The following is a 25,640-nucleotide window of genomic DNA, read 5'->3' as shown; positions in this document are numbered from 1 at the left end:
TTAGAATGGCATGTGTTTTGTGGACGACCACAATATGAAGCTACTCTGCTACTGATGAACCTTATATTATTTTGCCTCATGGAATTAACTTACTCATGTTTTCCTAGAACTTCATGACTTTTTTTTTTCTTCTCACGACAGTGCAGATATATCTGTATTTTACTCTTTCTCCCCTGCTATACTTTAGCTTACATGGCATGAATGTAAGCTGAATGAATAGTTGAAATGAAAGGAAAATGGAGCGTTGTTAAGAATCCCTGAGAAACATTAATGAAAACAATAGCTATTCTACCTTTATTCTCCACTGTGAGTTGGTAGTATTCTAATCCTTTGCTCAGGTAAACCAGTTAAAATGACTAAATGGTGAGATACAATCGATTGTATAGGGGTTTTATTTCTTTTCGGAAATTCACTAAAAATGCATTTTGGTAAAAGGCTGCTGATGCTGAAGTCATAAATGACTAGTAATATGGAAATCAATTCAGAAAAGGTGTTGACTTTTTTATTCAGTGTGTTGTTAGAAGGGCTCTTGTTCAGAAAAATGGAAAAAGTCAGTTGGCTTCAAAATGGATGGCAGAGTACAGTGCAGCTGGACAGACATCTCCTGTCATCAAGGAAGGACTCAGAAGGATGGAATGTATCAGGGAAACAAGTGTTCATAGAAAAGTTCCCTTCACATAACGTAGGTGAAATATATCAATGCATTAGTGAATGTTGAAGTAAAGACAGTATTTTTTTAGCGACTACCAGAGACAGCTCTTTAAAATGCATTGACAGCAATATTTTAAAGGTACAGAAATATATCAAAATATTCACAACACTGCATTTTTTTATCTCCACTTGAAAAGATAGAAATGAAAAAGCAAGCTGGTAGCCACACAGCGCAGTTTTCAGTCCATTCTCTTGTCTTGCCCTGACTCCTCCCAGTTCCCATTATATACTTCATATCTGTTTGTCAGCTCCTGTCCAGTTTCATTTCCTCACCATTTCTACTCTCAGTTTAGGGAGACAAAAGCACAAGCACCTCCCTCCCTCAAGGCAACTCTTGTCCTTCAGAAATATCACTTCACAACTCATTGTGACACGGCAATGAAAAGAACAGGTTGGATTTCATGATTTAATGACAGTCAGAGACTCTGGGGAATGAGACAGCCTGCATTCATATGCTAGGCAGCCCTAAGATCTATGGAACTGAGGAGATAATGCTCAGTGTGTGAGAGAGAATAAACAGTGTGTGTTTATTGAAATAGTGCAGACTTCTATTTATCTTCAAGGAGTTGCAAATCTTGCACTTAACAGGGAGATGCAAATTAAGTTCATTAACCCTAGTATGAGTCTGATATGTTAAGTGAGAAAGATCTGCTTGTTTCTGTGACAATATATTTTTTATCTAAAATGTACCCTAAAAAAGTTTAAGAATATCTAGATTTTAATTAAATTTAAAAGATTTATTTACAAATAAGAGCAAGTATAGTTCAGCCAAATTATTTATTGAGTATTTGTTTCAAAATAGAAGTATTAAAGCACACCAGATAACTCTTCTTAAACTTTGGTCTGCAGAATTAAGGCACTTTGAAAATGTTTTTTTTTTTTTCTTACTCCATGAGTAATTGCTTTACAACTTTTGTAAATAAAGGCAAATTACTTTTATGAGTATAAAACTAGAGTTATAAAAATGACATAATTTACAAACAATCCACATATGTACCAGACATTAGCAAAGCATATTTTGATATAAAAGCCATCAGATCTAGCCTCATTTTGTTTTCCATGCAGAGTTAACTGTTTGCATGCATTTTGTATCCCTTACACTTTAATAATCAAAAGGCACATTTAGGGAAATGCAAGAAAACATTTTTAAGAATCTCAGTATGTGTTTTAGTAAAGGATTCCTATCATGGTAATGATTTTTCACATAAATAGATAAAAACTCAAGAAAATCCCAAATATATTTTGAGAAGCTCATTTTTAATGTTTGTTTTCTTTTTAAGAGCTTCCTTTAGCCATGTTATCAGAAGGCATTTGGCTATGTGATGTAGAACAAAAAGATACATGTAATATAAAGCATATTTGTTTGTTTAGAAAAGGTAACGTTGTTGGAGTCATCATGACAAGGTTTGATGTACAAAAAAGTATATAATAGTACTAAATTGAAAGTGCTACGTTTACAGCTCATATTTCCTTAGATTATTTGTCCTAAAAAATCACTTGAACTTTTCCAGAAATGCTCTAATTTCACTTATATTTCTCATCCAGTGGAAATAATAATAATAAAAAAATACATTCAGCAGTTGTTCCCTGCTCTTCTTTTTGAGCCCAATCCTGCAAACGCTTACTAACCCGGATGAGTGGGAATCCTGGTTCTCCTGAGGTCAGTGGAAGTTTTGTCTGTACCTTCAGCAGTGCCAGGATCCTACATAGCACAGTGCTTACTAATAAGAATAGTCACACCAGCTCAAAATGGACAACTCCTGCTAGTGAGCACTATGCCAGTAGTGAGCATTTCCATCTTCACATCTTTTGTGTGGACTCATGGTTCAGTTTATGTTATGCTAACATCATCATTATGCCGTTTTCTTACATTCTATTTTTCAAAAGTATTTCTCCTCCTCTCAAATACCGTGCTGCTAATTTGTCATTCTGTAGCTTCTATCCTGGAAAACTTTTAGGGACGAACTAGTCTTGTCCTTCTTCTTGCTGCACCTCCTGGGAAAAAATCAATTATTAGCAATAATTATATATAGTACAGATATGCGATATACTGTATGCACTACTGAAACAGACATGTGAGAAGGAAATGTGTGATTATGAATCTCACATTCATATGTGGAAACACAGTATAGATGTCGTATCGCACAGTCCCTTTTGGACCAAGTTAGATTTCTAAAGTCGGACCTTAGTTTGATGCTTTTAATCTAATTTGAAACACTGTGCAATTGAAATACATAATCTGGTTGGTTTTCATATAGCAAAATATAAAATAAATAACCTATTTGGTTATGAACACTGTAATTGCAGTTACATTGTTAAAGAATATTTAAAACATAAATAAAATTCTTTCATTTGGAATGCTTTTCTATTTTCCATTGGAATGTAAGCTTTTTAGGTTTTTTTTGACAGTTATCATATATGTGGGGAAATAATATTTTATTTCTGTGAAAGTATTTTAAAGTATGTTTTATTTTTACCTTGTGTCCTTCTGCTTGCTTGTACTTTCCGCACAGGTGCTTCTACAAAAATAGAAATGTTGCAGTTAGAAATGATTTTTAAGAGTATTTGAGTTAAAACACGTGAGAAATGTCAGAACCCCATAGCTGACCTGGAAAAATCTTCACTTTTTTTTTAGGTTTATAGTAAATTACAATTTCCTTCTATTACCTCCCTATTTGACTCAATAACCTGAAACATGAACACTAATAATAAAGATGTCCATCACATACACTCATCAGATTTTGTCAACATTTCAATAATATCTTTTCTTTTTAACAGTTGTAATTAACCATGTTTTTCATGTAGTTATTCATATTGGTCTCATAAGAGGGCTACATGATAAGCCATTTCATAAGCAGGTATGCAGATGCCAGGATAATTTTCCCATGCTCTTCACTCAGCAAAAGCTGTTTGATGTGTAACTCCAGGTTAATTTGTCCAGTACTCAATCTTTCATCTTTTGGCAGAGGAAATTCAGGACTGCTCGTGGTGTGCTGTAGAGATATTTCTTCAGAAATTAAAGATTAGTTATACACATGGAACTCTATCATCACAAGATGTCAGTTGGATTTCTAGCTGTCCTCGATATAATTTCCAGCATGCTTGATGTGTAACTGCAGTGTGACCTCACAGGAGTATTTTGCATTTAAAATCAGTTCTTTTTGTCGCATACTTTTGTTATATAACATACAGTGTTGTAAGAGTCACTGAATAGATATTACCGTTATTAGCAAATATATGTGTTTTCCAAAATACCCACTATGTGAACAGCAACAGACACTTTTTTCTCTCTTAAAATAATGAGACATTTTCTAATGGTTTGAAGTTGGTATCGGGAAAAAAAGCATTCCATAAACTCAAGAGAAAGATTTTCTGTCACTGTCACAGAAACGTGATGCCAGTAGAAGACAGACTGCAGTATTTTTCTTTTCCATAACCATGGGGCACCCTAGTACAAGGGAGAAAGTGATAGCCATGGGGAACAGGGTCAGAATGCATTTGTCTAATTCTCCCTTATAAAACTTTGTGAAATAAGAGTGGAATTTATGAAGGTAAGAAGTTAAGACATATTTTACCTTCACTTCAGCAACATCTCTTAGAGCTGTTCTTTTTCCTGAGGTACAAGGTATATAAGTGTATTGGCCTGAGACATAGGCTGCATTTACATTACAGGTGAGGCTATTATATTGTGTATTTGTATTTTGTATAAGTATTCGAGGGGAAAGCAAATTTCAAGCTCTGCACTGCCCTGTGGAGCACACACCATGGTCCATCTGAATGTGTTTACTTTTGGGTGTCCCATGGTAGATGAGCACACATGCTGTTAAGCATTTGTCCTTCACATTCAAACAATATTTCATTTTCCTGAATGCTTTGCATTTTTCAACAATGAAGTTATACAAACAGAATGATACAGTTTCAGAATGTAGTGTCAACTTCAAAGTTTAGTTGGTTCTTTATAGCGCACTCTGTGTGTGTGTAGAGACTTCTACACCATATTGCTCTCTCTGTATAAACATGTGCCATAGTATATCAAATCACCCACATGAAGTTATGCTTGTAGAAAAGAAAGTCAACCAGTATTTTACCAATGACCACTGTGAATCTTTCCTATTTTAAGGTTTACTTAAACATCTACTAGAAACTGTTTTCCTTTCCCCATGAGGTGTTTCTTTCTGTGAACTGGTAGTTTAAATGTTGAAGGAATAAATAACTTCATATTTTTCCTTATTAGAATTAGAATTGGAAACAGAAATACATTCAAATGCAGAAGAAATACAAACCAAACCACTTTTTTAAACTTCTAATGAAGTTCATTCTCAAACATACAAGAATAAAAAAAAACTAAACTTGAAAAACTAGTTCCTAGCTGAATGTGGGCTGAATTTTCTCTCATTTAAGAATTTCATTTTGAACCTCAGCTCTATTAAACTTCTTCTGATCTTAGGAATTTCCATCATGTAACAATAAAATGGTAGAGAAAATCCATGGCCCCTATGCAGAAGTTAAAATTCCTTCCTCCTTTTTTTCCCCAAATTGAGAACCTCCCACATCAACAAATCATATTAACAGTAACACAAAAATACAGTCAAGTTCAAAACAACTCATGTGGTCTTCTACGTGCTGCTTGGAGAAAAAGCAATCCTTACAGTATGTCCTCTTTCAAATATTTTACCTAAGTTTTATGCTTAGACATTTCCTCTTGTTTATTTACTTTGAGCCACAAGATAAGCCTCAACACTCTTCTCTACAATGTCATTGAAATAATTCATTTCTAAAACAATTATAAAACTTGCTGAAACTGTGGCTTCAGACCTAAGAGATTTTCATAAACAGATGCTATAAACCCCACCTGAACGGACGCCTTCAGAAAAAGGAGATCTTGGTGCTAGTGGAATTTTTAGGAAAACTAACCTTCCAGATGGACTCTCTTGATTTCTCTCTCGAAAATCTGTGGCTCTCCCTCAATTACTTTAGTAACCTTGGTGTACTCAGTTCCAGCTATGGTAAGCATTAAAAACAAATGAGTTAAATCTGGGATAGCATTTCTTCCAAATGTAAGGAACCTTCAGTGGAAACAATGTAATTTGGGGGTTTAAATGTATGCAAGCCACCATGTTATACGTGCTGTAAAGTCCGGTGGATTTCCTTGGCCTTGACACAAGAAGAATCAGCTTCCCTACAACTGACAGCCATTCACTGCAAGCTTGGCTTGAAGCTTTGCTTCAGCAAAGACTTGCAATTATAATAGGCACTGTTGGATATTATATGAGGTAAATTATAGCCCATGTGAAATCATTTTTTTTATTTTTTTATTTTATTTATTTATTTTTTTTTTACTTCAGATAATAGGAATCCATCCATTTATGACTGGTCTTATGTTTAAGGAGTTAGGAAACTTTCAGTAAAACGGAGGTGGTCTGATGTAAACAAGGGGACCATAAAGTACATCTCTATTATCACCAACAGCCATAAAGCAGCATGTGGTATCTGCTTTTCCAGCTAGAAGAATGGTTTGTCATGGTGGCCAAGGGTAGCCGACTGGATAAATCATGGAAAAGATTAGAAAAGATTGCATAAAAACAAGAGATAAAACTCAACTCATTTGGTCCATTCTATAAAGCAAGATGCTTATAAAAACAAATCTATAATAGCAAGGAGAAGAAAAGAATTCAAGGGACAATGTTGTCATTTCAAAATTTACTCAGGAGAATCCATCTATATTCTACAAATCTGTAGCATCACTTACTAAAAAGTAAACAGAATGAAATGAATTGAGATATTCTAAATCTGCTCTAATGTACGTCAAGGGAAAAATCCTTATCTATTATTTTGAGTTTCTGATCAAGTTTACGCTAACCTTTACTAAAGAAAAAAACAACAGCAATAAAAACAAATGAAAAACAACAAAAAACACTTGAATTCTCCTTCTGATTTTCCATTGCTATTACAGATAGTTGTTCTCATCTATGCATTAAGCAGAGAACATTCCAGATTTATGGATATAGATTAATTTCATAAGCATAAGTTCTTTTACCAGTTTTCTACAACTACTGGTTATTTATTGCCAAACTGTTAGAATTAAAAGAGAGAGAGAGAGAAGGAAAGAAAACCATTCCTTGGGATGCTAAAAGAGAATTAAAATTAATGTCTTGATACCCATCACCTGTAGCATTTAAAGAGCAATGCTAAACATGCCTTTTATTATTAACTTGAGGGCAATGAATATTCATTTCTGGAGAACTGAAAAGACGGTTGAATTTAGTCTATTACAATACTTTCCACTTCATAAGCATTTTCCACAGATTCAAATTTGCAGGGAAAAAAAAGATGTATGGAATATTCACAGCTAGTGGAATAAATCTTCATTGCTCCCCTGGGTTATAATTAAGATAACTTTTTAAAGACTGAAAAAAATAAGTTTGTATTTATCTTGTCCAATATCACAATAAAAAGGATTAATCAGTCTTTGAAATTAAAATCTATTCCATATATACTTGGTACTTCATTCATGAAATTCTACTTTTTTTCCATTAAAATTATACTTTAAGTAGATCAGTCTTTAAAATGTTAAGTTTGATATATCCGAGAGAGGTTCCAGATACCATAACCTGTTATAAAAAAGGTTAATTGTAATATGCTCAATTACCTCCCTGCAGAAGTCTTTTGATTTCTTCATCTTCAAGTAACTGACCATCACCTTCAATGAATTTGGTCACCTTGGTAACCTCTGATAGGATACAGGTTTATGGCAAAAAAGTGATTTACATAAAACACTTGACAGTCCTATAACAGAATATTACTGAATGAATCCTATTAGAGCGTTTTGTTGAATCAAAAAAACCATACGCTATGACAGTGAACACCATGCTAAACACTGAAAACACAGTGCTGGGTAACAAGCAGAACTTAATATATAGCAGATCGAGACAGACTCAGCTGTACAGCCGACTGGAACACTAAGCTCAGAGATTCAAAATATATCACTGGATCTGAACATCTCAGTTTCTCATGTTTAAGGAGAACAACTTGGCTGAAAACACAGAGTATCCACTTAGTAATTAAATAACTATTTATTAGCAAGGAACTTTTATTTTTCAAGGAAGAAAATAATGATACAAACCTTCTTCAAGCAATTTCTTTAACTGTTCTTCATCATCTGTACCACCTGCAGTAATTCTGGTATATTTTATTTCCGGACCTGGAAAGACGTTTAAGAAAGACCTGAACCAAATACAATGATATGGCCTTTTGCTTTTTTTTTTTTTTTTTTTTTTTTTTTTTGCTATTAAACACTTAAGATGATTTGATCTTTAACATGCATTAATCTACATTACGATAGTTTTATCTCATATTGTATTGAAAACTAAGCTGTAAGATGGCTCCAAAGGGTTATTTAACAAAGTATTTAGAAAAAAAAAATCACACAACGTAAATCTCTGCACATATTCTGAAACTAACGTAGTCTTCATCACTTTTTTTTGTATTAAGTTATAGATTTTTTTTATTTATTATTGCTATGAGTCATTTGAGAGTTTAGCCCACTGATTTTTCATCAGTTTCTGCTGGTGCTAAGAGAAGGAGGTATCAGTTCTGGAATTCTGGCCTTACGTACAAATCTACAAGATAATAACCATTTTAAAGGAATATTAATAAAAGTTACAGTTCAACAATTAGAAATCACTGTTTTCCCTTCTCTCACAAATTTTCTGTGTTGAAATATAGCCCCTGATTTGTTCAGAAATAATCATTCCTTTTCAGCCAATAATTTTCAGTGGAATAAATAATTCTATGAGAATAAATCCAGTTTTCTTACTTATTTCTTGCCTGAAGGACTTCATACATCGAATATTAGGATTTTCTAAATAAATAGAATTTTAAGACTTTCTGACAAGTCATTATTTTCCTAGAAAATTGTTTTTCCTTTATAACTATTTTTGCAGATATTGTGTTAGCTGTCTCATTCATGTAATCAAGATGGTCAAAATGTATTAAGAGATAATGTGTTAAGTTTAATACCTCTCCCTTCATTCATTAATTTCTGTGAATTTTCTAGATTTCTTAAACATAAAAATCTCTATCACATGTCAATAAAGACAGGATCTGGCTAAAGAGTTTGAAAGCTATTTTGAGAGAGGATGGAAGGACACCACAAATACACTTTAATTTTATTATATTTTAAATCAAAATCAGTTTCTACTCTGTGGATTTCACAGCAACCTAGGCCTCCCTTACAGAGAAAAAGAGAGAACTTTTCTTCATGAAAGGACTGCCAAGGGAGCCTGTGATGACATGCAAAATTAGGTAGCGCATACTGAAGGTCTGCCTTTGGTGAGATGAACACTACCCAGACATATCCAAAACAACACTGAAGTTCTCTAAGGTCTTTCTTTTTTTAGATCAGACCAGACTAAAAATGAAATAAAACCAGTCTCAATCTGAAGTAGTAGCAAGAAAAAGCAGGCATTTTTGAAATACAAGGGGAAAAGAAAAGATGATTTTTAATGTTTCTGCATGCTGTTAAAGTATTGCTTCAATTTCTGTATATACATGTGTGCCAAATACAGACAGAAATTGAGATACATATAGGCAGGATTTGGAGGAAAATCCACTTCTCAAGGAAGCAACAGTTTAGGCATTAAGATTGGACTTAAGTCGTGCTACTTTTGTATATAATGGAGAACTTCATTAAGTATGAATAGCTCCATGTGACATACCTTGAATAATTCTTTCTTCTGTTACTTTTTTCTCTGTCACTTCCACAGGTCGCCCATCAATGATTTTGGTGTATGTTTTAATAATTGGTTCTACAGAGATTTTTAAATTGGAAACATTAATCAAGCAATGAACAGTTTTGGGTGCTGTTCTGAGGCTCCTTTTCACATTGCAATTTAATGAAGCACACAGGCACTATCATAGCATATTTCATGAAAATCATCAGAACAGAGCAGAAATTAAGTTCTTTCTAACTTTAGGGTGGCCAAATGTATTTTTTCCTTTGAAACCACCCTGGATATAAACTCCTAACTGAACCCAGCAAAGCTAATTTCTTTGATTGATACAGTTGCAGTGACCATGTGTCTGATTGATGGAGAAGATCCAGCAAATAATTCTTAACTGAAACAGACAGCATGCACAATATTTCTACCACTGTCTTGAAATAGCTATGAGATACAGCTAGGAAAAAAAAAAAAAAAAAAAAAAAAGAGAGGGAGAGAATGATAAGTTAAAATTAAATGATAAAATGAAATTCTAAGACTTCCAGGAGGACCTCTTAAAAACAGATCAGACATCTAGTATATCACACTAATCATATACACTGAAGTTAAACTTGAATGTTTCAAATTTTAACTAAGCAAACACAGCTGCTGAAAGCATACCAACCTCCATGAATCACTTTAGTTATTGTTTCTCCTTCCCTGACTATTTTGAATTCAGGTTCTCCTTCAATTAATTTAGTCAGTTGTGTAATAGATGGGTCTGCAATATAAGAAAAAAAAATGTTACACATATTCATTAAAATAACCCATGGGGCCCAGGCAAATCTGATATTACCCTTGTACCGCAAGTAAACCACAATTACCACAACAGTGGACTTCTGAAATCTCAGAATATATCTGCAGAAGATGTACAATCTTGTACCTCCTCCCATATTACTTTAAACTTGCATCCTCTTGCATACTTACTATTTAGAAATCCACTGGGTACTGTATAGCTGTTATTTTTGATATTTGTTGACAAACCTGAGGCAAAACCAGATAACCAGCACAGAAAAGGGAGCCTTCCCAAATATATAATGGTACTATGACTGTTCAGTGGCACTGCTAGAATCTTGTAGATCTTGCTCTGTTAGTGATTTACATGCAAAGTATTATGTGAAAATTTAGAAGACAGCTTGAGAAAGGAATGTTTGTCATACTTTTCCTACTAACTGCACAGATATCCATGAGGAAATTAGGTATTTTAACCTAATTCCCTTCAGTTTTCTTTTTAAGATACCAAGACTCAGACAGAGGTCACTCAGCTTAAAAGAAAAAAATAATCCAGATGTCAATAGGATGGTTGTAAGGATATATGTCAGCATTAATGGCAATCATTCTTTATTTGCATGGGAGAAATCATCTAGATTTCCACAGCCAAAACAAGTAATTCTGTAACCTCTTAATATCTGCACTCCATGTAGACCACACTGATCAAAACATATGTCTGGTTGACAGCCTGTTGCAGTGGATACTAAATAAATTAGGGACGTACCATTGATATTGTTACTTAACAAGAATAAGATGATGCTCTACTTACGCTTTTTCTGCAAACCATGCCTTATTTCCTGCTCAGCTATAAAGTAAGCACTATTTCCAGTATTTTATTGTCATCACTTTCTTTAAATGACTCCCATAGAGGATGGTTGTACATATAAAATTATTATTATTAACCAGGATTTAACATTAATGTTTGAAGATATGTTCAGTATGCTAGTGTCCTTCAATAGTAACAAAACCAAGCATTTGTTATTGTTCACTTTTCTGGTGAGAAAGATCTTTGAGGCAAATAATTCACTTATTTGCTGCAGATGAGATCCTATGATGCGATCATAATGATGGCCAGTATCACAAAGCTCTCTTGATCTACTCAGACTATGACCAGGTGAATGGCCATCTCTTTTTTTTTTTTTTATTTATTGTTGTTATTTTCTAACCCTTCTGTCTGATAAATTTTCTTAAATATTGAAAGAATCTAGCAAGTTACACTCTCCCACTTCTGTCTTAAATTTAGAAGTTTGTTTTTTTTATTTGGAGAGGTCATTGAATAACACACACTGACACATCTTATTAATATCGATGAGAACATATTAAAAGTAAAATTAATACCATTTATGTTTGTAAATCCTCTTTTTAACTTCTAAGCTACTTTATTCTACTCCATAATAAATATAGTGCATGTATGTGGAGAATAAAGTAAAAACAAAGTTTACTGTCTAGTCTGGATCAATCTTTTGAACATGTAATCCATTAAGATTTCAGTTTCTTCCATATTTAAGTCCTTACATCTCTCTAAACTTGCCTGTGTGTTGTCAGTGGAGACAATATCGAAGTAGAAAACGCTAAGACAGGAGAAGTAGACATCACCTTCTAAAATCACCTAGAAAATGAAATTCTACTGAAATCTGTCCTGTATCATGATCTGATGAAACTTCCTGTTATAGTTTACAAAAATTAACATAGAGCTTTGCTAAGCTGCTGTAGAGCAGGCATGTGTCTGTGAGGTTTTGAGAGGAGCTGCAACTGCTGTTGCTATTAGGAAGTTCAGAATGGCCTAAATTGGCTTTACAGGTCTGAGTCACCAGCAGGAAGGCTATGCTTGCCAGAGATCATTCCCTGGACCATGTCCCAAAGCAGAAATAGTGTGCTGGCAGTGGGACACAATGACTCTTCAGTGTTCGTTAACTTATGCAATTATTTATTCTCTCTTTGGTGAATAGCATTTATTTGTACATTTGATTACAGCAGTGATTTTGTTTTTTCTTTAAAGGAGGTTTTTGTCTCACCTAAATGTTACATAAATTGCCTAAATTATCTAGCCTGCCTCTGGAATTAGTGGATAAGAATGGATACCTTCAATGAGTGATTTTCCCTTTCACAATTAAATCACTAAGAGTGATTTCAACCTAATGAAAGTTTCTAAAATATCTTGGTTGAATTGCCATATAGAAGAATCTATTCAGTTTAATTGCCCTGTAGCCCTCTATAATTTAATAATGGAGTCTATGCACAGATTTTGGTGTCTATGACACAAACTGGTATGATGCATAGACAAGCTTCAGAATAAGCAACCTCATTTTGCTTCTACAGTGAGGAAATCCTCTCAGAAAAAGTTGTTCATAAATCTACACATTTTTTTCCAAGACATTTTTAACCCATTTTCCCTTCCATTGGTCTCCATCAGAGTACTTTTAAGCACAGTCATTTCAGCTGGAAACAGAAACTTACTCCAGTAGCATTGGTCTAGTGAAACCAAAGGTATTTTACTTAAACCAGTTACCACAAGCGCTTTCGACAGACTCAGCCCCACTTCTTCTTCTATTCGGTCCCACCACCAATTTTAAGGTCATGCTTTTCAAAGACCAAAAAGGAATAAAGTTTCGATAAGTGTCCCTTCCAGGCATGTGACAGATATTGGTATTTAGAACTGGTTGGAAAATCTAGAAAAAGGAACTGATCATTAAATTTAAAGCTTAAGGAACAAGCCTGCTTCATGTTTAAAAATAATTTGTTTAATATAAAATGTTGACAATACTTAACCTTTCATTTATTGGAAGTCTGCTTGGGATATTTAAAAGGAATGCTTTGAAAAAGGATTTTCGGGGAGGAAAAATTATATTAAAAATGCCAAAAAATGGTATCCATTTTGGGAGAACAATGTAGGACATTTTTTTATATAAAATACTTCAGCCAGTTCTAAGTGCAATATTTGTATCTTTGCTTTTCAAGCAAAGTGCTGAACATCCTGGAGATATGTAAAAAAATAATGCATTCCTTTACAAAATTAAATAGTATATATTCTGTATGTGTATACATATACATATGTATACATAGATACAGAAATATATCAAATTAATAAGGTCCTCATTTACCTTCCTTTCTGATGATGGGCTGGACGTTGCTTTCAATTATGTTAATCTCTGAAAGTACAGAAATTGGAATATAAAGTACATTCCATTCTTACTGTTTCTGTAAGTTACTGATCAGTTAGATTTGCTCTGTTTATAAAGATTTGGTAAAATCACAGTGATTATTCTTTTTGTTAGGGAACTCACCTGATAAACACTTAAAAAACATCTGACTTCCAGAACTATTACTGTGCTTAATAGAAAATCACAGACAAGACCACTATGATGGTCTTGGGAATTAAGTCCAATTATTATATTCAATTACTTGAAAGAAATTTCTGACAGATCATTATCCAACTCTTATTCATTCCTAGAGGCCTTAATTGGCAGAGCTTCCAATCTTTCCTGTTGCAGTGTTTGAATAAATCACATTACATCAGTCAGACACAGATAATTGCTCTCTCTTGCTCTAGTTCATACACATTGCTTCCTGTGTTGCCTTCCTGAGTGTATGCCCTTCCTTATTCCACAACTCTTGACTTCAGCAGATCCACTCTGAATTTTCAAAAACCTAATACATTATTCTCCATATTTGTTGAAAAATGTGGGTAGAATCCCACAGAAATGTAATAATCTAAAGTTCACTTTCTAATCTAGGCCCAAACCCCAGCAGGAAGGCAGCAAGATTGCTTTATAACAATTGGGTTCAAAAGACTCTACTTATTATTCAGATACTAAAGGCAATTCCCCAAAAGACTGCAAAAGAGCAAGAAAGGTTCCTCTTTTAAATCTGTTTCCTATAAAAGAAAACAGACATAGCAACTGCCTTTCACACAAGCCTTATACTTGAATATATGAAGAAGTGGAAGAAATAAACTTATCACCCTTCTCAGAGAAGATGTGAAGAAGAAAGCATAATGTTTGGAAAAAAATAAATACAGTAACACAAAAATCAGAAACATTCTGCTTAGTGACCTTCTCTACTCTTGTTTCATTGGCCAGTATTACTGCTGGCCAATGCCTTCTACTGGCCAATCACCTTCTTTTTAATTGAAAGAAAATATGTATAATTCAAATTTTGAACTGGCAACATTTAAAAGGAAATATCAAACCCATCTGGAAATATTCAAAATGAACTTACTGTAAAATGTGAGTGGAATCTCTTTGAAGGTACTGTCACGAACAAACTATAACAAAGAAAAATCATTTTAAAATTAAAAAAAGAGCACTCACTTCTGAGTTTTCTAAGTAATGTTGACAAAATTAATAGATTTATTGATCTAAGGCAGGCTATGCTGTTTGCCCAGGTCCTCTCATTTATTCACTGAGAAAGAAAGTAATCTCAATAGAGTGTATGAGATAGATGAGGATGCCTATTTCTTCATAGGCTATTGGGACTGGAGGATCTAATAACTTAATAATTTAGCTGGTGGTATTTATTTCAGACAGGGGTTTCCTCAAGTCTTAATAACTGACATACGTTGCTGATATGATAGACCATACCTGAAACAAAGCAGGTCTGGACCAGGTCACAATAGAGTTATCCACATCTATGTGGATATAATCTATGATTATTTGCTGCTGAAAATGTAATTTCTAATTGTGCAGTGTATCAGTCACCATTCCTCTTAGATAATGAGGAGTAGTTAAAGGGTTGTCCACTGAAGAAAGAGAGGGACCAGAAAATTGTTTTTGAATGACAGTTTACACAACTTTGCAGGTCTTTACAAATGACAGACTGTTCATCATTTAAGAGTACCTTAATTTGAATGTATTTAATCAACTTCTTCAGGATTGTGAGCAGCTGATCATTCCCAACAGGCAGATCTGACAAAGGAAATAGGTATATTGTAAGAGGAAGCACATGCATCTGCAACTAATCATTTTACTTCCATTTACAGTGATCTGGAGAGGTAATCCCTCACACAATATATTTGAATTTATACATTCTCTTATATTAGTGTGGAATATATCCCAAACCATTTTTTTGTTCAAAATATTGGACTTTCAAATGTCTTCAAAGGAGCTCCCATGGTTTCAGGCAAGGGTCTTCCATAAAATGAGTACTGAAATAAGTTTTTTCTTTCCCGTTCTGCATAGATATTGGCTTTTCAAATGAATTAACTTTTAAAGTTACTGTACCTACATACGCAGTAGAGAGATTCAGAAGTTCTGTGTATTAATTCTATACATCTTCTTCTAGAATAAACTAATACTCACCTGCTGGATATAGGAGTTTATCAATAACATGAATGACACCATTGGTCGCCATAAGATCAGATTCTCTGGATTTCAGTTCATTAACCAGAAGTGTATCGTTCACCTGGGAAAGAATGAAAAGACAACACAAGTTATCAAAGACATTAAAAATGAAATAAACCTTTTAACGTCACTTTCAAACAAACGTGTTGCATTCTCTCATCTGGATAGACAAGTAATGTCAAATTCCGGTTACAAGGCTATATCAGGAAGACTTCTTTTTAATACTTAACTATTTTCAAGTACAGCTTGCCTCCTTGGATAGTTTTAAGAATATTTGTTACACCAGGTTCAAAGCCACTTCCAATGGAAACTCCTTGTATCAAATGGTAAAGGATAATGTTCCTGAGAGCGTTTTTGTCCCCTATTAAGAGAAAAAAAAAAGAAAAAAAATGACTCTGGCTAGTTTCTTTTGGGAAATACTAAGGATTCACACAAGCCTGAGTTACACTTAAACATAGCATGAATAAAACTACCAGAAACACATAAATTGAGCTAGCCTGGTAAAATTATGATAAAGGCAAAAAAAAAAATCATATAGCTGAAAGGACTTAGAATACATTCACAAAAAAAATGCTATGAGAACTTTTCAACAGAACAGCAGAGTCGTATTTAACATTTCTTTTTATTCTGTATTATTTTCTCCTATTTGCTTGCTATTCCAATCAGATGTTTTTAACCTCTTCCTAATTAACCTCCTCAAAACATTCACAAACACAGAGTTTTCAGAACTACTAAACATATTGCGCTACTAGATAAACTCTAGCCTTAATTCCAATTATGCTTTTCCAGCAACAGTCTTCTAAAATGGCTGGGAATAACTGACAGCTCTCTAAATGCACACATCTTGCCCATATAGGACAAGATAAAGTTATTCTTTCATTCAAGGGAAGTAGAAGAAAGCCATCTGGAGTTCTGGCTTTATCTCCTCCTATAGAGAACAGAGACAGTGTAGAAGCGAGGAAAAGAATCTTTTTTTTTGTGGAAAATTTCCACACTTCAAGTCAAAAGGGCCAACATTTTCAAGATCATCTTGAAGGAAGGAAATGAGTTCTGGAGCCCAGAACAGAGTGCTGGCAAGGTTCCCTGGAGCTTAGGGTCTGCAGAGGTTCAGATTCCCAGGATGGGCTGCTCCAGAGTTGCAGCATTGCCACTCCACAAGCTGCCCATGAGGTAAGGTACAAATAAAGCAGTTTCAAAACACATCTGCTTTCCATTACATAGAATATTGATTATATTACATCTCACATTAGCATTAAATGCTAATATTTATTTTTCTTACTAGGGGTTTCAATCTTGATAAAACTGAAGTGGAAATATTACCCATATATCTTTTTTCCTGCTGTTTCTTTCAATGAACTTTGAACCCTTTTCTACTTTTTCTTTTGATCGCTAATCTTGCAGTTGACTTTACTACTGAAATGCAATTAAATGTTCTTTTGTCTTTGTCAGATTTTCCTTTGTTCTATGCAATATTCCTTACTGCATTATAAATAACTTTTTAAAAAATCCTGAAAAAAAGAGCATTTTCTAATGCTTCTTCAAAAACTATATACATGTGTATTTTTTTAGAGAAAGTAAAATAATGTTTTGAAAGAAAGCCAATATAAAGTTATAGAAAGTAATCTGACAAAAAAAAAAAGGACTTTTAACAGTAAAATCAATGGGGCAGGTTAAGATCTCAGACAGCTGTAAGCAGAAACTAGGCTATAGTGATAAGAAAAGCTAAATAAAGACCTTGAAAACCAGAATGGGAAATAAATTTATATTCTGAAATGTAGAAGTAATCTAAAATGGCATAGACTTTGGATATAATGTCAAGGTGTGGATTGAAGACTCAGCATAATAGACATAAACTGAATTTCTTTTTCTTCCTAAGGAAAAAAAAAAAAAAAAAAGCTATGGTATGTCTATCCAGGTATTTCCATTCATAACCTCGAGAAAGCTTTTTCTTATCTACTGTTAGTCAGTTAATTTAATTTACTGTTAATCAGTAAGTTAATTTACTGTTAGTCATCAGAAAGATTAGAAGCTAATTTAGACCACAGATAAAACTTCAAATTGTTGAAGAGGTGATTTATATTCACTGTGTCTCATTAGTGAGTTAAGAGTCTAAACAGAGCAGGCTTAGGACAGCAGCTCATCAGGGCTGTAAATTGGACCCTTTAAGGTCATTCAGAATTCATGAGATTTGGTCTTATATTTATGAACTTTGATGTGAAAACTGCAGGAGTGGAAATTGTGACTGACCTGCATGTCGGATTCAAAGCAACCACTCTTCTCATATTTGAGCATAGGCCAGATTCACATAAATCAAAAATAAGCTAGAAATATTTTAATGCTGTGGCCACAGTCTATCCCTTTAGTGGGAAAAGCTGCATGAGAGTTTGAAAGTATCCCTGTGTATTCCTTCTCTTACTCAGATGAAGCTCAGATGCTCAGATGAAGCATGTTATCAAAGAAGTTACTTCAAATGCTGTGATAATCTTTATAATACAGAGTTTAAAGGCGTAACTTTGAAAAAAAAACATAAAAGAAGGTCTAGCAATGTAAATTCACAACTTATGGGTGATGTCTTGAGATTGCTGGATGGATACATGAGATAAAGAAAAAGAAAGGGGAAAAGCAGGAAAGGCAGGAAAGTCACAAATCACATCTAAAGCAGTGGTCAAAGTTATACAGCTTAATAAGACTATAAAAAGAATGAATGATTAAAAGTTGATGCTAAAATGAAATACAGATTTTATCTTGGAAAGTAATTGCTCTTTGGAATACAATATCAAGAAATTATGCTAATAGGAAATTTTAAATTAAGGTTGGACGCTTTTTTTTCCAAAGATATATTTTCTCTGCCAGCCAGGGATTACTTTATTAAACTGTATTTGCTGCTGTATGTAAAAAGCTAGGTTATTAGATGTCTTTCTTTTTGTACAAATTATACTTAGACATCTTTCCCATTGATTTCAACAGGCCAGGATTTTATTCTTCTTGGTTACATTTCTAATTTTCTTAAGCTACTTACTTATCAGTACAGCCTTGTCATCGTCAGTCAAACCTTTAAAGGCATCATTGGTTGGAACAAACAGAGTCCATTCTCCAGGCCGAGAGAGAACATCATCTAAATCAGCAGCTTTCACCAGACTGAGGAAAATGCTGTTTAAATAAAAAAAAAAACCCAAACAAAACATAAATGTATTTTGTTGACAACTAGTACCCATTCTTTGGTCTGGATACTTAGCCACCTAGTTCTAGTGCTGCAAGCACTCCAACCGTTTCCCAGGAATAAAAATACTGGGGGAGGAAAATGAGGGGAAAGAAAAAAAAAGACGACTGTCTTAAATTAGTAGGTTGAAGAAGAAAGTACTGGGGGAAAAAAAAATATTGACAACCTTGATCACAGCCAAGTTCATTGAATAGGAATCCCACAGGTCACAGAGATAAAGGGAGGACTCCAAGAGTGATAACTGTTTTGATGATGACCAATGTACTTATAGTCAGAGGAGCAGAAATACTGTGGGGCATAGGCCTGCTATTACTCTGCACTGTTAAGGGATTGTACTTTTGGTTAATTAAACTTTCAGACTTGGCTGCCTTTATAGCTCTGGATATGTCATCTAATCCCTTTGTCCTCTTGATCCTCTGTTATGTCTTTAGCAGAGATGAGCAGTAAAAACTCATTGAAAAATAATTGCTAAGATTCTCAGAAAATGTTACCTAACACAGGAAAGTAGAACAAAATCCTGGCATCAGATGACAGTTGTGTGTCATAAACAGCCATCCTTATATAAAAACTGACAGCTCTTTCAAAATACAGCTCAGAAAAAAAAAACATTATTTTCTCCTTTTCTCTTTTTTTTTTCCAAGACAGAATGCACTTCCTCCTCCTGAAAAAAAGCTACAGTCCACAACTATTTCTCAGATCATCTTTGCTATATATAAAAATACTAACTATCTAGGAAAATCTCAATGTTGTCAGAATTACTACTTACCTAAAGCGCTTATCGTTTTTCAGCATTTCATGCAATGTCTTTTCTGCTGGTTTGATGATTTGTCTGAAGACATGAATAAAACCATTTCTTCCTTCTTTGCTTCCTCTTAACATACAGGAATTTTCAATACATACAGCCTAATTAAGAGAAAAACAAGGGACCCAGGTGTAGCCATTTGTAGTGTGTTATGAACGTAAACGTATTTGAGCAAATGAGATGAAAGTGTATTCCCCACCAGATTTCTAGGTTTCAAAAGAAAAATACTGATAGGAAATTCTTACAGTCAAATTGTGTTTCCTTTCTAGGAAATCTGATCTCGTTAGAGAAAGTGAAAGTAGACAAATCTGGAGTAAAGTAGCATAGTATAAATATTTCTAAACTTGATTATTTTTTGCTATTTAGTTTTCTCACAGAGCTTTCCATGCAAAGGTCCCATAAATGAAGATTTGATTTTCATTTTTTTCTCACTTCTAAACAGTTAATGGTATATGTTAGAAGTTTAATTCAGCTTTGTCTTTTATTCATTCATACTACTCCATTTTCTAAGTTATCTTGTCTGATAAAAAATGTTAAAAGTTCCTTTCACTTACTGTGCGGTACACAAAGACTCTGAGCAGTTTTCCTCCGATTGTCTCCAGTTCCTGTCCATTGTACAGTTCATTGAGACCAATTTTGAATTTTATAATGTGATTCTGCAGGATTGTTCTGAGAAGACGTTGGTCCATCTTTAACGTATCATCTACAAAATCATTCACTTATTAATATACAGTGATTTCTATAGTAAACTTATAGTAAAAAAGGTAAATAGAAATTGAATTGTTAATTAGATTTTGCAAATTGTCCTTTCTTACACTTAGAAGTTATCAACTGAAACGGTTCTGATTAATTACCAGAAATAATATAGAAAATGATTTATATATGTTCTTGATGCATCTTCTAAATTATTCTGCAATTTATTATAACTTTTGTTTTCTGTGTTTACATCTGAAATCCTTTCCATCTCTCCTCCTGTGATGGTGAGTTAATAAGCAAAACCTTGATGGAGAGCAGGATCCCCAAGCAGTCACTTCTACTGAAGATATGCAAACACTTATTTTATGTAAACACATGTTTTACAACATATCTGAACCAATCTCTCTGTTTCACTGGCAAACATGAACCTCCTTGCACAAAGCCGAGAACAAACAATGTAATAATGAACATATTTTTCTCTTCCTCATAACCTGTCAGGCCATGTTTGGCAGCTTATTTTAGTGATCATATTTCCATTAACAGAAGATACCATCGTAAATAACTCATGCAAACTGATGTTTGGGCTTGTCTTGTCTCTCAGCACATTTTGCAGGGATAAAGTGTATCTTATTTTCAACTACTCTCTTTGCTTGGGAACTGGAACAGGATGGGAGATTATTTTGAAAAAGTGTCAGGGTGGTATATATTCTTTTTGTTTAATTTGGCATTCAAAGTATAATCTTTTAAGCCTACTTACCAGAAAAAGCACCATTCAGAGGAGCTAGGAGAGTGTACTGGCCTTCTGGTCTTAGAGAAGATGCCAGTCCTAGCTGTGCCACCAGATCCTTAAAGGTAGTCTGCTCAGTACCCCCAAGCTCAATGACTTGCTTGGCTGAAATTAAAGAAGGAGTTAAGAAAAGATCTTTTAACATAAAATTGTTTTTTCCATGCTCACATATTTCTTTTACATGATAATACATGTAAAGGAATCTAGGCAAGATTGCAGAAAATATCCTTAGTGTAAGAAACTTATCATACACATTACTCACCAGAATCAGGAATTAGCACTTGATCAATGAGATGGATAACACCATTGGTAGTCACAATATCTTTACGTTTCACCATCTTCACTCCATTCACAGTCAAGCTTTCACCATCACAACCAACTTCAACTGTGTTTCCTTCCAAGGTTTCATAGACTGCTCCACCCATGATAGCTTCAGAACACTGGAGAGTATTTAAAATGTGGAATTTCATAAGAGCTGCAAGAAAAAGAACAGAAAGTTCATGTGTAGAGGTTTATATTCAAGTAGAAAAAAAATAACCTTTTAAAAATAACTTGAAATTAACACTTCAATTTCTAATATCAAGTTTCAATTTCTAATAGTTTGCTAGATAATTTGACATGGCACTTGCTTATTTACTGACATCTTGATGCAATATCGGAAGTTGCTTATAAGAAGATTTGTAGTATAGACCTCTAAATAATATCTATGTTTAGAAAGCTTTGGCATATATTATGAAAAGTTATTATGAAAAGTAGAGCTTTTATGTTGAGATCTGTATATATGACCGAATATACTCTAGCAACTGCAGATGATTTGTGGAGCTGTGGATTTTTTGTGGAGCTGCTGGAGAGGGTCCAGCGCAGGGCTACAAAGATGATCAGGGGACTGGAACATCTGCCCTATGAGCAAAGGCTGAGGGAGCTGGGCCTGTTCAGCCTCAGAAGAGAAGGCTGAGGGGAGACCTGATCAGTGTGTATAAATACCTCGAGGGAGGGAGTGAGGAGGAGGGGTCCAGCCTCTTTTAAGTGGTAGCCTCTGGTAGAACTAGAGGAAATGGCCACAAACTGAAGCACCTAAAGTTCCACAGGTACTTAAGGAAAAATTTCTTAACAGTGAGGGTGACAGAGCCCTGGAACAGGCTGCCCGGAGAGGTTGTGGAGTCTCCTTCTCTGGAGATCTTCCAAACCTGCTTGGATGCAGCCCTGTGCCCCATGCTCTTTGTGATCCTGCATGTGCAGGGAGGTTGGACTAGAAGATCTCTAAAGGTCCATTACAACCTTAAGCATTTTGTGATTCCATGACCTCAGAGAACCAAACTCTAATGGCTATTCAAGAAATAACAATTTTCTTTTATGTGTTAACATTTAATGATGAGAAGATCATCTGAAATTCCTGAAGGCAATCTGAAAAACAAAACTAAACAAAAATAACCGAGCTATTTACAGTTTCATTTTTGGTCCTTATTTTACATTAAAATGAGCTAAGATCTTTCTTTCTACCAGTCTCCACTGAGAGAGTGACCTAATTTAGTTGTAATGAATCAAGGAAAGTTGACTTAGTGTTGTAGAATTCATAATTGAGGAAAGGGACTTAATTTCAACAGCTCAGTGAAGGAAGTTCTTAATATGGAATCATTTCAGGGGTAGACACTAGGTCACATATGTGATGCAAGTTGTCAGAGAACATTTGGTTCCAATGAAGATTATGGGCTCTAGAATTAACCACAGAATTAAGCAGTCAGTTCCAACTTCAAAATTGTCTGTGAAGTTCCAGTTGCTGTTTTTTTCTACCTGGAAAATTTATCTGAAGGCCGTACAAATATCAAGGAAATATATCTTTATGAGAGACTTTCATGTTTATGAAAGACTTTTCCATTTGAAAAAGTAGATGAAAAACAGACTATTGATTCCATCCTTCACCTCTTGATTTTGAAGAGGAGAAAATCTTGGAAGTGTTCAGCCTTCTAAACGGAATAAGCACTAAACAGTATGTAAAGAAAACCTTCTTGTTCATACCTAACTCACATGTAAGGATTGTCTAAAGGTATCTCAAACACCTTCAATACTTACTATACCATAGTTGAACACTACAGTCTCAGTATTTCTAGACATCCTGCTTGTATATGCATCTTTAACCAATTGATTTTTTTCTGTGTAATTTAAAGCAAGAAAAAAATGCAGTCTTACATGGCACAGTAACTGCTCTCTCCTTAATGAGAAGGACAGATGTTTGGTATAATTCTGGCTCTAATGATTCTAATTTCAACTTCCTTGTTTGTCTTATGGAAAGAAAATGTTTTCAAGTACAAATGCAGTTGGTCAATACTGATTAAGTGAAGGTGTTTACTTTTTTTTGGCTTGGTTGTTGTAGTATTCTTAGTCGTAAATGTCATAAATGTCACATAATTACATGTGTTAAGGAAATTGCAATTGATTACTCAGTTTTCTAAAGGAGTGAATTTATATCATCTAACAGTAGGCACTTAGTTGGGATACTTCAGTCAGAAATCAAAGCTCGTCATGTAGGGGGGAAAAAAAAAAAAAAAAAAAAAAAGGTGTCCCAGAGATCGATATACCCTAAAGATCTGAATTGTCCTTTGGAGATGCACTTTTTTGTTTGTTAACTCTGGATGGTGACTTTGCCTACTTGAAAGTTGCCATCTGTTTGGATGAATCCGAATTTATTGCTCAATAGTATTTTTAAAGAATATATTACATTCTTCAGTCTCTCTGCTCAAGTATGGATTCAACAGCACCTCTTTGCTTGACCCTTTCAGTAAACTTCTTTAGCCTGAACGAGGGGAAAACTACTACTATCTCCAATGTCAAAACTTCACGGTGAAATAATCTGCTCATCCATTGTTACATAACACTTCATAGGAATTGCTTCAAGTGAGCATGTCAGATGCAGCTAGTGAAGTTCTTGGGATTACTCTAGGATTTTGAGACAGTATATGATATCTAAATTATGACAGTACAGTTGCTTGATTTCAGAGATACCAAGATAACATAGATTATATATCCTCAGCTACTCATCTGTATTTATTATTTGCAAACAAACAAAAAAAGAATTCTTTTTGACATACCTTCAGATGCCACCTTATCACCCATGATCCTTTCTAAAACTCCCCTTGGAAGTTTCTCAAAAGCTTCATTAGTAGGAGCAAAGAGTGTATAATGTCCAGGCTTTCCAAGGGTATCCAAGACATCTGATGTGATGGCAGCAGCCTAGAAAATAAATTTAGCTATTAAAGTATTACCCAAATATCTTAGCATCATTAGCTCTGAGTAGCAGGGCAGAAATTCTTATTATCAAAGTCTGAATTTTAGCTCAAAAATGTGAATATAGGTTTTGCCATATTTGATGGCAAATTCTACTGGAGATCAAAGTAAAGATTTATCAAAGCCATTAATTTCCCCATAGAATAGTTAAAGATTTGTTATACAGCTATATAACTAATGTGATGAAATACGTCTCAGGCTTTGAGGTCAGGAAAGGTTATCTCCAGGATTTTAATCTTTAAACATTCACTCCTAAGGATTTAAAATTAAGGCATAAAGATTAACAATTCTGATAAAATCCTACTTCTACTTTCTAATAATAAAACAGAGGGAAATAGTCTGAATGAAATAAAACCTAACTAAGTATTTTTTTCAAAAAATGGAAATTTCCTTTGTATTCTTATATAAATATTCTTGTCTAAAAATCTCTACACAACCTTGTAATACATGAATTTCCATTCCATAAATTTATTCTCCCATAAATCTTAAATCAGAACACTGGGACAATATTCATTTATTTGGTGCCTGTATCCTGTCCTCCCTAGAATCTAAGACTGAAAAAAAAGAAAGAAAAATGAAAAAGATCATTTAGAAAACTGAATGTATCTGCATTGGTTCATTACAATATGAAGTACTACTAGTTCAACCTAAGTTGGAAATATAAAGTAAATAAGAAGCTGGCCAAATAAAAAATGGGTCTAACCATCCTAAAAGAAGAAATATGCTGGAGTGAGACTACCTCTAGAAATCTTCAAGCAGTCTCAGGGTTGATTTTTCTTAAATGTTTACATTACCACACTTGCATTTGGAGCAAGTAGCATTCTTGACATTTACTGTTGACACATACTCGTTAGCTATAGTGAATGCACAGAAAGGTCTTGGCTACAGTGTGGGAAGAACAACTCTGTGAAATGTAGCATGAAGGTGATGGAAACTTTCATGTCTGGAAGAAGGGGAAATTCATTTCTCTTATCCCTTTATATGGTATATTTTGAAATAATATCATCTAGCAAAGCCAGTGCAACTTATGTTCTTGAACAGCATTACTTCAGCACATAAAAACATAAAATATGTTTTATGATACATAAAATATATGCTATCTTTCTATGTAGTTTGCAGTACTAGCTAGAGGACTCTTTATTACTGATTTAATTATTATTGATTTAACCCTTCCAAAATTTAAACATCATGCACAAATGGAAAAAAAAAAAAAAAAAAAAAAAAAGGAAAAACTATTTTCTTTCTTGCATACTGCAGGAACATATTTGTAATA

The 25,640-nt window shown here is 34.1% G+C and overlaps 1 protein-coding gene across 7 annotated transcripts in view; it reads right to left on the bottom strand.

The window, feature by feature from the left end:
- Positions 1-1,677: 1,677 nt before the first annotated feature.
- POSTN (periostin) overlaps positions 1,678-25,640 on the bottom strand; it is a 35,719-nt gene continuing 11,756 nt past the window's right edge. Inside the window, exons 7-24 of one of the 7 annotated variants that reach the window (XM_026033915.1) lie at positions 24,172-24,313; positions 21,348-21,560; positions 21,056-21,190; positions 20,157-20,305; positions 19,567-19,703; positions 18,600-18,730; positions 15,811-15,941; positions 15,539-15,641; positions 15,078-15,145; positions 14,460-14,505; positions 13,343-13,390; positions 10,096-10,191; positions 9,429-9,518; positions 7,835-7,912; positions 7,361-7,441; positions 5,626-5,712; positions 3,189-3,230; positions 1,678-2,706 (exon numbers count right to left, since the gene is read on the bottom strand). In XM_026033915.1, coding sequence (XP_025889700.1) covers positions 2,666-2,706; positions 3,189-3,230; positions 5,626-5,712; positions 7,361-7,441; positions 7,835-7,912; positions 9,429-9,518; positions 10,096-10,191; positions 13,343-13,390; positions 14,460-14,505; positions 15,078-15,145; positions 15,539-15,641; positions 15,811-15,941; positions 18,600-18,730; positions 19,567-19,703; positions 20,157-20,305; positions 21,056-21,190; positions 21,348-21,560; positions 24,172-24,313 — 1,818 coding nt within the window. In that variant the 3' untranslated portion in view covers positions 1,678-2,665. The remainder of the gene's footprint in view (positions 2,707-3,188; positions 3,231-5,625; positions 5,713-7,360; positions 7,442-7,834; positions 7,913-9,428; positions 9,519-10,095; positions 10,192-13,342; positions 13,391-14,459; positions 14,506-15,077; positions 15,146-15,538; positions 15,642-15,810; positions 15,942-18,599; positions 18,731-19,566; positions 19,704-20,156; positions 20,306-21,055; positions 21,191-21,347; positions 21,561-24,171; positions 24,314-25,640) is intronic. The other 6 variants (XM_026033910.1, XM_026033916.1, XM_026033913.1 and 3 more) reach the window with 6 other exon arrangements.

This window comes from Nothoprocta perdicaria, unplaced genomic scaffold (assembly GCF_003342845.1).
Source record: "Nothoprocta perdicaria isolate Ctin4 unplaced genomic scaffold, notPer1 scaffold_137, whole genome shotgun sequence".
Taxonomy (NCBI): Eukaryota; Metazoa; Chordata; class Aves; order Tinamiformes; family Tinamidae; genus Nothoprocta; species Nothoprocta perdicaria.
This window is presented reverse-complemented; position numbering and strand designations above follow the sequence as displayed.